The sequence below is a fragment of the Telmatherina bonti genome, assembly GCF_933228915.1.
Source record: "Telmatherina bonti genome assembly, chromosome: 22".
Lineage (NCBI taxonomy): Eukaryota > Metazoa > Chordata > Actinopteri > Atheriniformes > Telmatherinidae > Telmatherina > Telmatherina bonti.
Genome location: NC_136631.1, coordinates 3,366,032 through 3,383,600, shown reverse-complemented (window position 1 = coordinate 3,383,600; position 17,569 = coordinate 3,366,032). Strand labels below are relative to the sequence as shown.

General features: G+C 54.1%; 1 protein-coding gene across 1 annotated transcript in view; it reads right to left on the bottom strand.

The window, feature by feature from the left end:
- Positions 1 to 3,645: 3,645 nt before the first annotated feature.
- The window catches only part of bcl11ba (BCL11 transcription factor B a), a gene marked incomplete at both ends in the record, with an annotated part of 43,732 nt that continues 29,808 nt past the window's right edge, over positions 3,646 to 17,569 (bottom strand). The window contains one exon of the mRNA XM_079262669.1: positions 3,646 to 5,654. Coding sequence (XP_079118795.1) covers positions 3,646 to 5,654 — 2,009 coding nt within the window. The remainder of the gene's footprint in view (positions 5,655 to 17,569) is intronic.

Sequence of the window (17,569 nt, the reverse complement as noted above, 5' to 3'; positions counted from 1 at the left end):
TAGCCAGGTAGACTAGCGGTCTGATAGCCAGGTAGCCTAGCGGTCTGATAGCCAGGTAGCCTAGCGGTCTGAAAGCCAGGTAGCCTAGCGGTCTGAAAGCCAGGTAGACTAGCGGTCTGAAAGCCAGGTAGACTAGCGCTCTGATAGCCAGGTAGACTAGCGCTCTGATAGCCAGGTGACCTAGAGCTCTGATAGCCAGGTAGCCTGATTGTTAGGTATTTATGTAGCCCTGTAGCGTTTCGAAGCTCCCTCATTTCCCTTTCCACGTTTTTCTTTTCAAACATTTACAAATTGTGACGTGTCGCATTGTGATGGATCATGATTAAACAGTGAATCAGCTTATTCCCAATTAAAACGTACATTTGCATTTAGTCATCTGGTTTGGGAGAGAATGCAGAACATTTACAACACAACAAGAAGCAGCTGATGATATCTGTTCATTTAAACTACAGATTTTTGTTTAACCGCAGCTGTAGGAAGTATATAAAGGCATTTTGCTTGTTATAACAACATCATTTTTTATTGGTTGAATGTCTTTGATGAGCTGCTTTAATGATGCTTTCAGATTATCTGAATTCCAACTGAATAATAATTTTTTTTCAAAGTGATATAAAATGAGTTGATATGGATCCTCACAGGTAAAGAATTAAATGCATTTATATATGTTAAACATGATTATCATTTACATGCAACTCTTAGTATGACAGGAGATAATGTGATAAAGAATGACGCTCCTCTCTGAGTCTGTTGTTGTTGTTGTTGTGGTTGTTGTTGTGGTTGTGCAGGATGCTGTGAATAAGCAGAGGCCGACACTGTGAGTCTGAACGTTGTGTTTACTGGAACCAGCCGATGAAACACACCCGCTGAACCTCAGCTACATCACAGAAACACGCTGCAGTCTACGACAGTCCGTCCAGAAACTGAAGCAACATCACAAACAGCATCACACTGTACGCCAACAAGCCCCGCCCCCAGCCCCTCCCCTCTGCATCCAAACATGATGAAAACATTACTTTTAATCCCGCTGCTGCTGATTGGTAGATGGATGAGCGTTGCCGTCAGAGTGCAGCGTGGTTTGATGTTTGATCGGATACCCCCCCCCCCCCCCCCCCCCCCCTCCCCCCCCCCCTCGCGTGCGTCCCGTGGTCCAGTCCAGCAGCAGGTCAACCTTCCTGCCTCCAGCTTCTCCACACGACTGGACGGCATTTTGAAATTATATTCCTGTTACACCAGCTCCCCAACCCCCATCAAACCCCCCTCCCACAACAACACATAAATAACATCATTGTTGTAGAAAACTATGTACATGACATGGAGGTAAAGAAAACAAGTTGTGGTTTTTCTCTAAAAGGCTGTTTAACAACCTTCATCCTGTTCTGTACAAACGATCCCGTTCCGTTTGGACAAACACGCCGAGGCAGCCGCTGAGCTGGAGCGGGATAAAGTCCCCTTCCTCCCCCACGACGGGAGCATCAGTACCTTCCTCCCCCACGACGGGAGCATCAGTACCGCCCCCCCCGACCCACCCAATCCAAGTTTGTTACAGCTCAGTCGCTTTTTCCAACTCATTTATTTTTTATTTCGTTACACCCAAGGCAGAAGAAAAGTTACTAAAACCGAAGACTTTTACAGTTACATAGAAAAAAAAAAAAACCAATCTTTTAGAGACCCACACTTTAAATCAGACTGTAAAATAAAATAAAAACAAAAAAATTGAGAAACAGCATTTTTTCTATTTTCCTGAAACGCCCAGGCATTCTCCAATATGACAAATACTGCTATACTTTTACAGTAAACAAGAAAAATGTCCGATATATTTATATATATTTATATATGTACTAAAACCCGTCACAAAAAAATAAAATAAACAAAATATTTAAAAAAAAAAAAAAAAAAAGCAATATACACATTGCCACTTTGGCATTGAGAAAAAGTTAAAAAGCCAACCTGAAAAAAAGTGAAAACACACACACACACACACACACACAGGAATATTATTTTCACCCTTTGTACTTGTATCAATACTGTAAACGTATTTAAGACAGAGTGCACTAACTTCTGCTCTAGTTTTCCTGATCCTCGTCCAGTCGCGTCCTTGACTTTTTGCGTGACTTTCATCCACTCCTGGAATTTTTCCTTGAGAGGACAACTTTGTGTCCTTGTGAGTGAGAAATTTGTTATAGATCTATAAATAAGTTTGTGCCTTTATATGTACATATGCATACATATATACACACACAGACACATTAACATTGTGCTGGGTCATTCCTTTTTATTCATTAATTATGTCAAGATGTCAAATTACACATTAAAATGAACCGTTTTTATTTTTTATTCCCTCGTTTTTAATTTGATGCTTCATAAAAAGTGTTGCATTTGTCTGAGACAATAAATAGGAAGATCGTTATTCAAGGCACACTCATGTCAGATCGAATGGCAGTACAAAAACTGTCCCAAATAAATTATTATTCACTGGATTTTTATAGTGCCAGCATCGGGAAAGCTTAGCTAGTAACAATCCTGGCACTTCAGCATCAGGAGATCCCAAGCTCCGCCCCCTTTTTCGGCTCGCTGTCTGCATGTCGGATGGAGGAGATGTAAAGTGCCGGTTTGGTGTGTTTTTTATCAAGTCAGAAAACGTGAAATGTGATGGAAAAAAGAAAAAAATTGCGGTTATGACAGTGCTGATCGATGATCCATAAGTTCGCGACATATTTCAGCACGAACCGTTTTCCCGTTACACATTAAAATCTGAGATTATCAACAGAAATTTATTCATAAGCGCACATGATTTTCAAGTGCTGATGAAACATTGAAAGCAAAGTGTTCTGACGGGTTTGCAGAGTGGGGGGGTAAATAAAGGAACGTAGTAGAATTTACCCTGAGATGTCTATGTGCTCTCCGTGTCTCCATCTTCCTTTATGCATCCTCATCATGGCTTCACGCACTTCTGATCAGTAAGAAACCTAAAGACGCCGTGGCTTCATGCAAACAGGATGCAGGGGGTGGTCTGAGATGGGGGGGTATGAACCTTGGGATCCTCCTTCGTTTGAGATTTACTGTCCATCATGACACTCAGTGCTACATATCCAATTACATCGACATGTTTTAGGGTCAGTCCATGCTACAATGCCGGAGGATTGTTGTCCGCGTAACGTCGTTGCACAAAATAAACTAATTCTAGCATTCTCAGTTAACGCCGCTTTCAAATTGAAGATTGAATTCAGCATCTTTTCAAGACAATTAGCTTAATATACAGTTCCTACAAGCAGTGGCCAAAACAAGACGTAAGATGGGTTTCTGTACTCTCAGGATGTCACGCGGACTAAAAAAATAATACAAAATAAGCTCAATCGATGTAAACAAAGAAAATGTCTAATAAAAACGTACCTGCACATGCCAATAAATACAGAAATTATTGCACAGTTAAAGGCTCCACATATTTTCTAACTCAACTGACTGATTGTTTAGAAATGAGTGCCGAGAGGCAGTTTAGACAGCTTCAGTTGTTAAGATCTCTGTTTTCACCTTTTTTTGTTTCTCAGTTGGCAGTTTTTGTCTTTTTTTTTAATCAAAAACACAAAAATAACCCAAAATGAATATAAAAGTATCCAGCTACCCCCCTTGTGTCTGCTTTTTCAGTCTTCAGGCTCGCTCCGCTTGTTCGATTTTCACCTCACTGGTCATCAAATGTTCTCCGTGCCACTTTTTCATGTGTTTCTCCAGAGTGCTGTACACACTGAAGGGCATTTGGCAAATGTCGCAGCGGTAGACCTCCTTGCCGAGCTGGCCGTGCGTCTTCATGTGGCGGGTGAGCTTGGAGCTCTGGGCGCACGCGTAGTTGCACAGCTCGCACTTGTACGGCCGCTCGCCAGTGTGGCTGCGCCGGTGCACCGTCAGGTTGCTGCAGTTCTTGAACACCTTGCCGCAGAACTCGCAGGTGTCGCACCTCCTGCCGTCCTTGGAGCTGGGGCGACCCGGGCCGGGACCGCCGCCTAGATGAGGCGTGCTGCCCCCGCTGGCGGTGCCACTGCGGCCCGACAAGCCGCCGTCCAGCAAGTCTCCCGGAGGGGTGGAGAAGCGCAGGCTGCCGTTCTCTGAGGAGTGCTCAGACGAGGTGGCGAAGGGCGATTGTCTGGAGTCAGTGAAGCCTAAGAAAGGGTCTTTGATGAAGTGGCGGGAGGCAGCGTAACCCACCAGCCACTGGGAGTACACATTCTCAGAGGGGATGTGCGGTGCTGGCGGGATGTCCAAGTCCTTCTCGATCTTGATCTTCTTGTTGGAGGAGTTGGACAGAGCCGGGCTGGTGATGGGGGTGGGCTTACGTGGAAACAGACCTGAGAAAGAGTCGCCGGAGCCACAGTTCCGGCCGTTTATGGTTGTCCGCTCTTCCTGGTGGTGGTGGTGGTGGTGGTCCATCTCCCCGGCCACCGAATCCTCGTCTCCAGTGTCCCGCTGGCAGTCTGAGCCCCTCTTTGAGAACGACATCCTCTTACGATTGTCAACTATCAGATTATTGTACGGTTGTATGGAGTTGAGCCCCCCGCCGCCCACCATCTTGTCCAGAGCGAGCGAAGACTTCTCTTCGGAGGAAGGCTTGGAGCCATTCTCTCTGTTCCGGTAGAACTCTGACTCCATGCTGAAGTTGGATTCTGGTCGACTCTCATTCTCCAGTTCCTCTTCCTCCTCCTCCTCCTCCTCCTCGTTGCCCTCCCCCTGGAAGTCCCCGTCGCGGTTCTTAATGCCCTCGCCAGTGACGTCACTAGTGCCCGGTTCTGGGGAGCTGGTGGTGGACAGGCCGTCGTCGGAGCGTCCCGTCATGGATCCGGCCTTGTGCATGTGCGTCTTCATGTGGCGCTTCAGTTTGCTGGCCTGCGAGCAGGCGTGGTCACACAGCTGACACTTGTACGGTTTCTCGCCGGTATGGCTGCGCCGATGCACCACCAGGTTGCTCTGGAACTTGAACGTCTTCCCACAGAATTCACAGGACTTGATCTTGTTCTGTGTCTGGGGTGGGGTAGTGCTGTTTGGGGGCATCGGCGGCAGGGGAGGGGTGCTCAGAAAGGGCGACTTGGGCCCCGGCTGGAAGGGGTTGGGGTTTAGTAGTCGGTGCATAGGGTTGGGCCTGCTGGGTGACAGCGGTGGGGTGGTGCTGTTCGTGTTCCCCGCCAGCTCACGCAGCCGCCTGGAGAAGTCCATGGACTGGGACTCCATGGCCATCGGCGTCAGCCGCATCACCCTCTCGAAGGCACTGGGGTGCTGGGAGATGAGGCCCATTTCCTCTGCGCTGAGGCGTTCCAGCCGGTGGGGGTCCAGGTGATGGCGGGGCGGTGGGCTGACGAACGGAGGCGTGTTGGGGAGGCGGCTCTCCACAAAGCCCGGCGGTGGCTCCCGGAGCAGGGGCCCCGTCATCCTCAGGAGGTGGAAAGGATTGTTTTCTCCCAGGAAAGTGGTGAGCGGGGACGGCGGGATGGAGTCGCTGCCCATGGGGGGAGGCATGGTGAGCCGAGGGGTGAGGGCGGTGCTGGAGGGGTTGGACTCCAGGTAGATGCGGATGCCGTGGGTGTTCTGGGCATGCTGCAGCAGGAACCAGGCGCTGGGGAACGGCTGCTTGCAGGTGGTGCAGATGTAGTTCGAAGGTTCGTCTCTGCCGCCTGCAGACAGAAAATCACAGATTCATCGTCGGACTTTTCGCTTCATCAGCTTCTCTGAACAAACGTCACTGCAGTCAGAATCAGAACTTTTTCCTCCACAGCGGCTTTTTCACCCAGACAGGGGAGGGTGTTCCTCCGTCCAGCGGCTGCCAGACATTTCCCATCATGTTGCCGCATCAGCATGATGTACACACATTCTCCCGCTCACACCGGATCTACGGCCCACACCGTAGCCTTCATCTACTGGCCTCACCAGTCCCATCACACCAGTCACACCAGTCACACCAGTCCCATCACACCAGTCCCATCACACCAGTCACACCAGTCCCATCACACCAGTCCCGTCACACCAGTCACACCAGTCCCATCACACCAGTCACACCAGTCCCGTCACACCAGTCACGCCAGTCCCATCACACCAGTCACACCAGTCCCATCACACCAGTCACACCAGTCCCATCACACCAGTCACACCAGTCCCATCACACCAGTCCCGTCACACCAGTCACACCAGTCCCATCACACCAGTCACACCAGTCCCGTCACACCAGTCACACCAGTCCCATCACACCAGTCACACCTGTCCCGTCACACCAGTCACACCAGTCACACCCGTCACACCAGTCCCGTCACACCAGTCACACCAGTCCCATCACACCAGTCACACCAGTCACACCAGTCCCGTCACACCAGTCACACCAGTCACACCAGTCCCGTCACACCAATCACACCAGTCCCATCACACCAATCACACCAGTCACACCAGTCCCGTCACACCAATCACACCAGTCCCGTCACACCAGTCACACCAGTCCCATCACAGGAGTCCCGTCACACCAGTCACACCAGTCCCATCACACCAGTCACACCAGTCCCATCACACCAATCACACCAGTCCCATCACACCAGTCACACCAGTCACACCAGTCCCGTCACACCAATCACACCAGTCCCGTCACACCAGTCACACCAGTCCCATCACACCAGTCCCGTCACACCAGTCACACCAGTCCCATCACACCAGTCACACCAGTCCCATCACACCAATCACACCAGTCCCATCACACCAGTCACACCAGTCCCATCACACCAGTCACACCAGTCCCATCACACCAGTCCCGTCACACCAGTCACACCAGTCCCATCACACCAGTCACACCAGTCCCGTCACACCAGTCACACCAGTCCCATCACACCAGTCACACCAGTCCCATCACACCAGTCACACCAGTCCCATCACACCAGTCCCGTCACACCAGTCACACCAGTCCCATCACACCAGTCACACCAGTCCCGTCACACCAGTCACACCAGTCACACCAGTCACACCAGTCCCGTCACACCAATCACACCAGTCCCATCACACCAATCACACCAGTCCCGTCACACCAGTCACACCAGTCCCGTCACACCAATCAGACCAGTCCCATCACACCAATCAGACCAGTCCCATCACACCAGTCACACCAGTCACACCAGTCTCATCACACCAGTCACACCAGTCCCGTCACGCCAGTCACACCAGTCCCGTCACACCAGTCACACCAGCCCCGTCACACCAGTCACACCAGTCCATTCACACCAGTCCCATCACACCAGTCACACCAGTCCATTCACACCAGTCCCGTCACACCAGTCACACTAGTCCCGTCACACCAGTCACACCAGTCCCGTCACACCAGTCCCGTCACACCAGTCACACCAGTCCCATCAGACCAGTCACACCAGTCACACCAGTCCCGTCACACCAGTCACACCAGTCACACCAGTCCCGTCACACCAATCACACCAGTCCCATCACACCAATCACACCAGTCCCGTCACACCAGTCACACCAGTCCCATCACACCAGTCCCGTCACACCAGTCACACCAGTCCCATCACACCAGTCACACCAGTCCCATCACACCAGTCACACCAGTCCCGTCACACCAGTCCCGTCACACCAGTCACACCAGTTCCATCACACCAGTCCCTTCACACCAGTCACACCAGTTACATCACACCAGTCACACCAGTCCCATCACACCAGTCACACCAGTCCCGTCACACCAGTCACACCAGTCCCATCACACCAGTCACACCAGTCCCGTCACACCAGTCACACCAGTCTCATCACACCAGTCACACCAGTCCCGTCACACCAGTCACACCAGTCTCATCACACCAGTCCCATCACACCAGTCACACCAGTCCCATCACACCAGTCACACCAGTCCCGTCACACCAGTCACACCAGTCTCATCACACCAGTCACACCAGTCCCGTCACGCCAGTCACACCAGTCCCGTCACACCAGTCACACCAGTCCCGTCACACCAGTCACACCAGTCCATTCACACCAGTCCCATCACACCAATCACACCAGTCCCATCACACCAGTCACACCAGTCCCGTCACACCACTCACACCAGTCCCGTCACACCAATCACACCAGTCCAGTCACACCAGTCACACCAGTCCCATCACACCAGTCACACCAGTCCCATCACACCAGTCACACCAGTCCCATCACACCAGTCACACCAGTCCCATCACACCAATCACACCAGTCCCATCACACCAGTCACACCAGTCCCATCACACCAGTCACACCAGTCCCGTCACACCAGTCACACCAGTCCCATCACACCAGTCACACCAGTCCCATCACACCAGTCACACCAGTCCCGTCACACCAGTCACACCAGTCCAGTCACACCAGTCACACCAGTCCCGTCACACCAGTCACACCAGCCCCATCACACCAGTCACACCAGTCAAGTCACACCAGTCCCGTCACACCAGTCACACCAGTCACACCAGTCCCGTCACACCAGTCACACCAGTTCCATCACACCAGTCCCATCACACCAGTCACAAAAGTCCCGTCACACCAGTCACACCAGTCCCGTCACACCAGTCACACCAGTCCCATCACACCACTCACACCAGTCCCGTCACACCAGTCACACCAGTCCTATCACACCAGTCACACCAGTCCCGTCACACCAGTCACACCAGTCACACCAGTTCCATCACACCAGTCACACCAGTCCCGTCACACCAGTCACACCAGTCCCGTCACACCACTCACACCAGTTCCATCACACCAGTCACACCAGTTCCATCACACCAGTCACACCAGTCCCGTCACACCAGTCACACCAGTCCCGTCACACCAGTCACACCAGTTCCATCACACCAGTCACACCAGTCCCATCACACCAGTCACACCAGTTCCATCACACCAGTCACACCAGTTCCATCACACCAGTCACACCAGTCCCGTCACACCAGTCACACCAGTTCCATCACACCAGTCACACCAGTCCCGTCACACCAGTCACACCAGTCCCGTCACACCACTCACACCAGTTCCATCACACCAGTCACACCAGTTCCATCACACCAGTCACACCAGTCCCGTCACACCAGTCACACCAGTCCCGTCACACCAGTCACACCAGTTCCATCACACCAGTCACACCAGTCCCATCACACCAGTCACACCAGTCCCGTCACACCAGTCCCGTCACACCAGTCACACCAGTTCCATCACACCAGTCACACCAGTCCCATCACACCAGTCACACCAGTCCCATCACACCAGTCACACCAGTCCCGTCACACCAGTCACACCAGTTCCATCACACCAGTCACACCAGTCCCGTCACACCAGTCACACCAGTCCCGTCACACCAGTCACACCAGTTCCATCACACCAGTCACACCAGTCCCGTCACACCAGTCACACCAGTCCCGTCACACCAGTCACACCAGTTCCATCACACCAGTCACACCAGTCCCGTCACACCAGTCACACCAGTCCCGAAACACCAGTTACACCAGTCCCGTCACACCAGTCACATCAGTCACACCAGTCCCGTCACACCAGTCACACCAGTTCCATCACACCAGTCCCGTCACACCAGTCACACCAGTCCCGTCACACCAGTCACACCAGTTCCAACACACCAGTCACACCAGTTCCATCACACCAGTCACACCAGTCCCGTCACACCAGTCACACCAGTTCCATCACACCAGTCCCGTCACACCAGTCACACCAGTCCCATCACACCAGTCACACCAGTTCCATCACAACAGTCACACCAGTCCTGTCACACCAGTCCCGTCAAACCAGTCACACCAGTTCCATCACACCAGTCACACCAGTCCCGTCACACCAGTCACACCAGTTCCATCACACCAGTCCCGTCACACCAGTCACACCAGTCCCGTCACACCAGTCACACCAGTCCCGTCACACCAGTCACACCAGTTCCATCACACCAGTCACACCAGTCCCGTCACACCAGTCACACCAGTTCCATCACACCAGTCACACCAGTCCCGTCACACCAGTCACACCAGTCCCATCACACCAGTCACACCAGTCCTGTCACACCAGTCACACCAGTCCCGTCACACCAGTCACACCAGTCCCGTCACACCAGTCACACCAGTCCCGTCACACCAGTCACACCAGTTCCGTCACACCAGTCACACCAGTCCCGTCACACCAGTCACACCAGTTCCATCCCACCAGTCACACCAGTCCCGTCACACCAGTCACACCAGTTCCATCACACCAGTCCCATCACACCAGTCACACCAGTCCCGTCACACCAGTCACACCAGTCCCGTCACACCAGTCACACCAGTTCCATCACACCAGTCACACCAGTCCCGTCACACCAGTCACACCAGTCCCGTCACACCAGTTCCATCACACCAGTCACACCAGTCCCGTCACACCAGTCACACCAGTCCCGTCACACCAGTCACACCAGTTCCATCACACCAGTCCCATCACACCAGTCACACCAGTCCCGTCACACCAGTCCCGTCACACCAGTCACACCAGTTCCATCACACCAGTCCCGTCACACCAGTCACACCAGTCCCGTCACACCAGTCACACCAGTCCCGTCACACCAGTTCCATCACACCAGTTCCATCACACCAGTCCCATCACACCTGTCACACCAGTCCCGTCACACCAGTCACACCAGTCCCGTCACACCAGTCTCACCAGTCCCGTCACACCAGTCATACCAGTCCCGTCACACCAGTCACACCAGTCCCATCACACCAGTCACACCAGTTCCATCACACCAGTCACACCAGTCCCGTTACACCAGTCACACCAGTTCCATCACACCAGTCACACCAGTTCCATCACACCAGTCACAGCAGTCCCGTCACACCAGTCACACCAGTTCCATCACACCAGTCACACCAGTCCCATCACACCAGTCACACCAGTTCCATCACACCAGTCACACCAGTCCCATCACACCAGTCACACCAGTCCAGTCACACCAGTCCCGTCACACCAGTCACACCAGTCCCGTCACACCAGTCACACCAGTCCCATCACACCAGTCACACCAGTCCCGTCACACCAGTCACACCAGTCCCGTCACACCAGTCACACCAGTTCCATCACACCAGTCACACCAGTCCCGTCACACCAGTCACACCAGTTCCATCACACCAGTCACACCAGTCCCATCACACCAGTCACACCAGTTCCATCACACCAGTCACACCAGTCCCGTCACACCAGTCACACCAGTCCCGTCACACCAGTTCCATCACACCAGTCACACCAGTTCCATCACACCAGTCACACCAGTCCCGTCACACCAGTCACACCAGTCCCGTCACACTAGTCACACCAGTCCCGTCACACCAGTCACACCAGTTCCATCACACCAGTCACACCAGTCCCGTCACACCAGTCCCGTCACACCAGTCACACCAGTCACCACAGTCCTGTCACACCAGTCACACCAGTGCCATCACACCAGTCCCATCACACCAGTCACACCAGTCCCGTCACACCAGTCACACCAGTTCCAACACACCAGTCACACCAGTTCCATCACACCAGTCCCATCACACCAGTCACACCAGTCCCGTCACACCAGTCACACCAGTTCTATCACACCAGTCCCGTCACACCAGTCACACCAGTCCCATCACACCAGTCACACCAGTTCCATCACACCAGTCACACCAGTCCCGTCACACCAGTCCCGTCACACCAGTCACACCAGTTCCATCACACCAGTCACACCAGTCCCGTCACACCAGTCACACCAGTTCTATCACACCAGTCCCGTCACACCAGTCACACCAGTCCAGTCACACCAGTCCCGTCACACCAGTCACACCAGTTCCATCACACCAGTCACACCAGTCCCGTCACACCAGTCACACCAGTTCCATCACACCAGTCACACCAGTCCCGTCACACCAGTCCCATCTCACCAGTCACACCAGTCCCATCACACCAGTCACACCAGTCCCGTCACACCAGTCACACCAGTTCCAACACACCAGTCACACCAGTTCCATCACACCAGTCCCATCACACCAGTCACACCAGTCCCGTCACACCAGTCACACCAGTTCTATCACACCAGTCCCGTCACACCAGTCACACCAGTCCCATCACACCAGTCACACCAGTTCCATCACACCAGTCACACCAGTCCCGTCACACCAGTCCCGTCACACCAGTCACACCAGTTCCATCACACCAGTCACACCAGTCCCGTCACACCAGTCACACCAGTTCTATCACACCAGTCCCGTCACACCAGTCACACCAGTCCAGTCACACCAGTCCCGTCACACCAGTCACACCAGTTCCATCACACCAGTCACACCAGTCCCGTCACACCAGTCACACCAGTTCCATCACACCAGTCACACCAGTCCCGTCACACCAGTCCCATCTCACCAGTCACACCAGTCCCGTCACACCAGTCACACCAGTCCCGTCACACCAGTCACACCAGTTCCATCACACCAGTCACACCAGTTCCATCACACCAGTCACAGCAGTCCCGTCACACCAGTCACACCAGTTCCATCACACCAGTCACACCAGTCCCATCACACCAGTCACACCAGTTCCATCACACCAGTCACACCAGTCCCATCACACCAGTCACACCAGTCCAGTCACACCAGTCCCGTCACACCAGTCACACCAGTCCCGTCACACCAGTCACACCAGTTCCATCCCACCAGTCACACCAGTCCCGTCACACCAGTCACACCAGTCCCGTCACACCAGTCCCGTCACACCAGTCACACCAGTCCCGTCACACCAGTCACACCAGTTCCATCACACCAGTCACACCAGTCCCGTCACACCAGTCACACCAGTCCCGTCACACCAGTTCCATCACACCAGTCACACCAGTTCCATCACACCAGTCACACCAGTCCCGTCACACCAGTCACACCAGTTCCATCACACCAGTCCCATCACACCAGTCACACCAGTCCCATCACACCAGTCACACCAGTTCCATCACACCAGTCACACCAGTCCCGTCACACCAGTCACACCAGTTCCATCACACCAGTCACACCAGTCCCGTCACACCAGTCACACCAGTTCCATCACACCAGTCACACCAGTCCCGTCACACCAGTCACACCAGTTCCATCACACCAGTCACACCAGTCCCGTCACACCAGTCACACCAGTTCCATCACACCAGTCACACCAGTCCCGTCACACCAGTCACACCAGTTCCATCACACCAGTCACACCAGTTCCATCACACCAGTCCCGTCACACCAGTCACACCATTCCCATCACACCAGTCACACCAGTTCCATCACACCAGTCACACCAGTCCAGTCACACCAGTTCCATCACACCAGTCCCATCACACCAGTCACACCAGTCCCGTCACACCAGTCACACCAGTTCCATCAAACCAGTCCCGTCACACCAGTCACACCAGTCCCGTCACACCAGTCACACCAGTCACACCAGTTCCATCACACCAGTCACACCAGTCCCGTCACACCAGTCACACCAGTTCCATCACACCAGTCACACCAGTCACACCAGTTCCATCACACCAGTCACACCAGTCCCGTCACACCAGTCACACCAGTTCCATCACACCAGTCACACCAGTCACACCAGTTCCATCACACCAGTCACACCAGTCCCGTCACACCAGTTCCATCACACCAGTCCCATCACACCAGTCACACCAGTCCCATCACACCAGTCCCATCACACCAGTCACACCAGTCCCATCACACCAGTCACACCAGTTCCATCACACCAGTCCCATCACACCAGTCACACCAGTCCCATCACACCAGTCCCGTCACACCAGTCACACCAGTCACACCAGTTCCATCACACCAGTCACACCAGTCCCGTCACACCAGTCACACCAGTCCCATCACACCAGTCCAGTCACACCAGTCACACCAGTCCCATCACACCAGTCCCGTCACACCAGTCACACCAGTCCCATCACACCAGTCACACCAGTCCCGTCACACCAGTCACACCAGTCCCATCACACCAGTCCCGTCACACCAGTCACACCAGTCCCATCACACCAGTCACACCAGTCCAGTCACACCAGTTCCATCACACCAGTCACACCAGTCACACCAGTCCCATCACACCAGTCCCGTCACACCAGTCACACCAGTCCCGTCACACCAGTCACACCAGTCCCATCACACCAGTCACACCAGTCCCATCACACCAGTCACACCAGTCCCGTCACACCAGTCACACCAGTTCCATCACACCAGTCCCATCACACCAATCACACCAGTTCCATCACACCAGTCACACCAGTCCCATCACACCAGTCACACCAGTCCCATCACACCAGTCCCGTCACACCAGTCACACCAGTCCCATCACACCAGTCCCGTCACACCAGTCAAACCAGTCCCATCACACCAGTCCCGTCACACCAGTCACACCAGTCCCATCACACCAGTTCCATCACACCAGTCACACCAGTCCCGTCACACCAGTCACACCAGTTCCATCACACCAGTCCCGTCACACCAGTCACACCAGTCCCATCACACCAGTCACACCAGTCCAGTCACACCAGTTCCATCACACCAGTCACACCAGTCACACCAGTTCCATCACACCAGTCACACCAGTCACACCAGTTCCATCACACCAGTCACACCAGTCCCGTCACACCAGTTCCATCACACCAGTCCCATCACACCAGTCACACCAGTCCCATCACACCAGTCCCATCACACCAGTCACACCAGTCCCATCACACCAGTCACACCAGTTCCATCACACCAGTCCCATCACACCAGTCACACCAGTCCCATCACACCAGTCCCGTCACACCAGTCACACCAGTCCCGTCATACCAGTCACACCAGTCACACCAGTTCCATCACACCAGTCACACCAGTCCCGTCACACCAGTCACACCAGTCCCATCACACCAGTCCAGTCACACCAGTCACACCAGTCCCATCACACCAGTCCCGTCACACCAGTCACACCAGTCCCATCACACCAGTCACACCAGTCCCGTCACACCAGTCACACCAGTCCCATCACACCAGTCCCGTCACACCAGTCACACCAGTCCCATCACACCAGTCACACCAGTCCAGTCACACCAGTTCCATCACACCAGTCACACCAGTCCCATCACACCAGTCCCGTCACACCAGTCACACCAGTCCCGTCACACCAGTCACACCAGTCCCATCACACCAGTCACACCAGTCCCATCACACCAGTCACACCAGTCCCGTCACACCAGTCACACCAGTCCCATCACACCAGTTCCATCACACCAGTCACACCAGTCCCATCACACCAGTCCCGTCACACCAGTCACACCAGTCCCGTCACACCAGTCACACCAGTCCCATCACACCAGTTCCATCACACCAGTCCCATCACACCAGTTCCATCACACCAGTCACACCAGTCCCGTCACACCAGTCCCGTCACACCAGTCACACCAGTCCCGTCACACCAGTCACACCAGTTCCATCACACCAGTCACACCAGTCCCGTCACACCAGTCACACCAGTCCCGTCACACCAGTTCCATCACACCAGTCACACCAGTTCCATCACACCAGTCACACCAGTCCCGTCACACCAGTCACACCAGTTCCATCACACCAGTCCCATCACACCAGTCACACCAGTCCCATCACACCAGTCACACCAGTTCCATCACACCAGTCACACCAGTCCCGTCACACCAGTCACACCAGTTCCATCACACCAGTCACACCAGTCCCGTCACACCAGTCACACCAGTTCCATCACACCAGTCACACCAGTCCCGTCACACCAGTCACACCAGTTCCATCACACCAGTCACACCAGTCCCGTCACACCAGTCACACCAGTTCCATCACACCAGTCACACCAGTCCCGTCACACCAGTCACACCAGTTCCATCACACCAGTCACACCAGTCCCATCACACCAGTCACACCAGTTCCATCACACCAGTCCCGTCACACCAGTCACACCATTCCCATCACACCAGTCACACCAGTTCCATCACACCAGTCACACCAGTCCAGTCACACCAGTTCCATCACACCAGTCCCATCACACCAGTCACACCAGTCCCGTCACACCAGTCACACCAGTTCCATCACACCAGTCCCGTCACACCAGTCACACCAGTCCCGTCACACCAGTCACACCAGTCACACCAGTTCCATCACACCAGTCACACCAGTCCCGTCACACCAGTCACACCAGTTCCATCACACCAGTCACACCAGTCACACCAGTTCCATCACACCAGTCACACCAGTCCCGTCACACCAGTCACACCAGTTCCATCACACCAGTCACACCAGTCACACCAGTTCCATCACACCAGTCACACCAGTCCCGTCACACCAGTTCCATCACACCAGTCCCATCACACCAGTCACACCAGTCCCATCACACCAGTCCCATCACACCAGTCACACCAGTCCCATCACACCAGTCACACCAGTTCCATCACACCAGTCCCATCACACCAGTCACACCAGTCCCATCACACCAGTCCCGTCACACCAGTCACACCAGTTCCATCACACCAGTCACACCAGTCACACCAGTTCCATCACACCAGTCACACCAGTCCCGTCACACCAGTTCCATCACACCAGTCCCATCACACCAGTCACACCAGTCCCATCACACCAGTCCCATCACACCAGTCACACCAGTCCCATCACACCAGTCACACCAGTTCCATCACACCAGTCCCATCACACCAGTCACACCAGTCCCATCACACCAGTCCCGTCACACCAGTCACACCAGTCCCGTCACACCAGTCACACCAGTCACACCAGTCCCATCACACCAGTCCCGTCACACCAGTCACACCAGTCCCATCACACCAGTCACACCAGTCCCGTCACACCAGTCACACCAGTCCCATCACACCAGTCCCGTCACACCAGTCACACCAGTCCCATCACACCAGTCACACCAGTCCAGTCACACCAGTTCCATCACACCAGTCACACCAGTCACACCAGTCCCATCACACCAGTCCCGTCACACCAGTCACACCAGTCCCGTCACACCAGTCACACCAGTCCCATCACACCAGTCACACCAGTCCCATCACACCAGTCACACCAGTCCCGTCACACCAGTCACACCAGTTCCATCACACCAGTCCCATCACACCAATCACACCAGTTCCATCACACCAGTCACACCAGTCCCATCACACCAGTCACACCAGTCCCATCACACCAGTCCCGTCACACCAGTCACACCAGTCCCATCACACCAGTCCCGTCACACCAGTCACACCAGTCCCATCACACCAGTCCCGTCACACCAGTCACACCAGTCCCATCACACCAGTCCCGTCACACCAGTCACACCAGTTCCATCACACCAGTCCCGTCACACCAGTCACACCAGTCCCATCACACCAGTCACACCAGTCCAGTCACACCAGTTCCATCACACCAGTCACACCAGTCACACCAGTCCCGTCACACCAGTTCCATCACACCAGTCCCATCACACCAGTCACACCAGTCCCATCACACCAGTCCCATCACACCAGTCACACCAGTCCCATCACACCAGTCACACCAGTTCCATCACACCA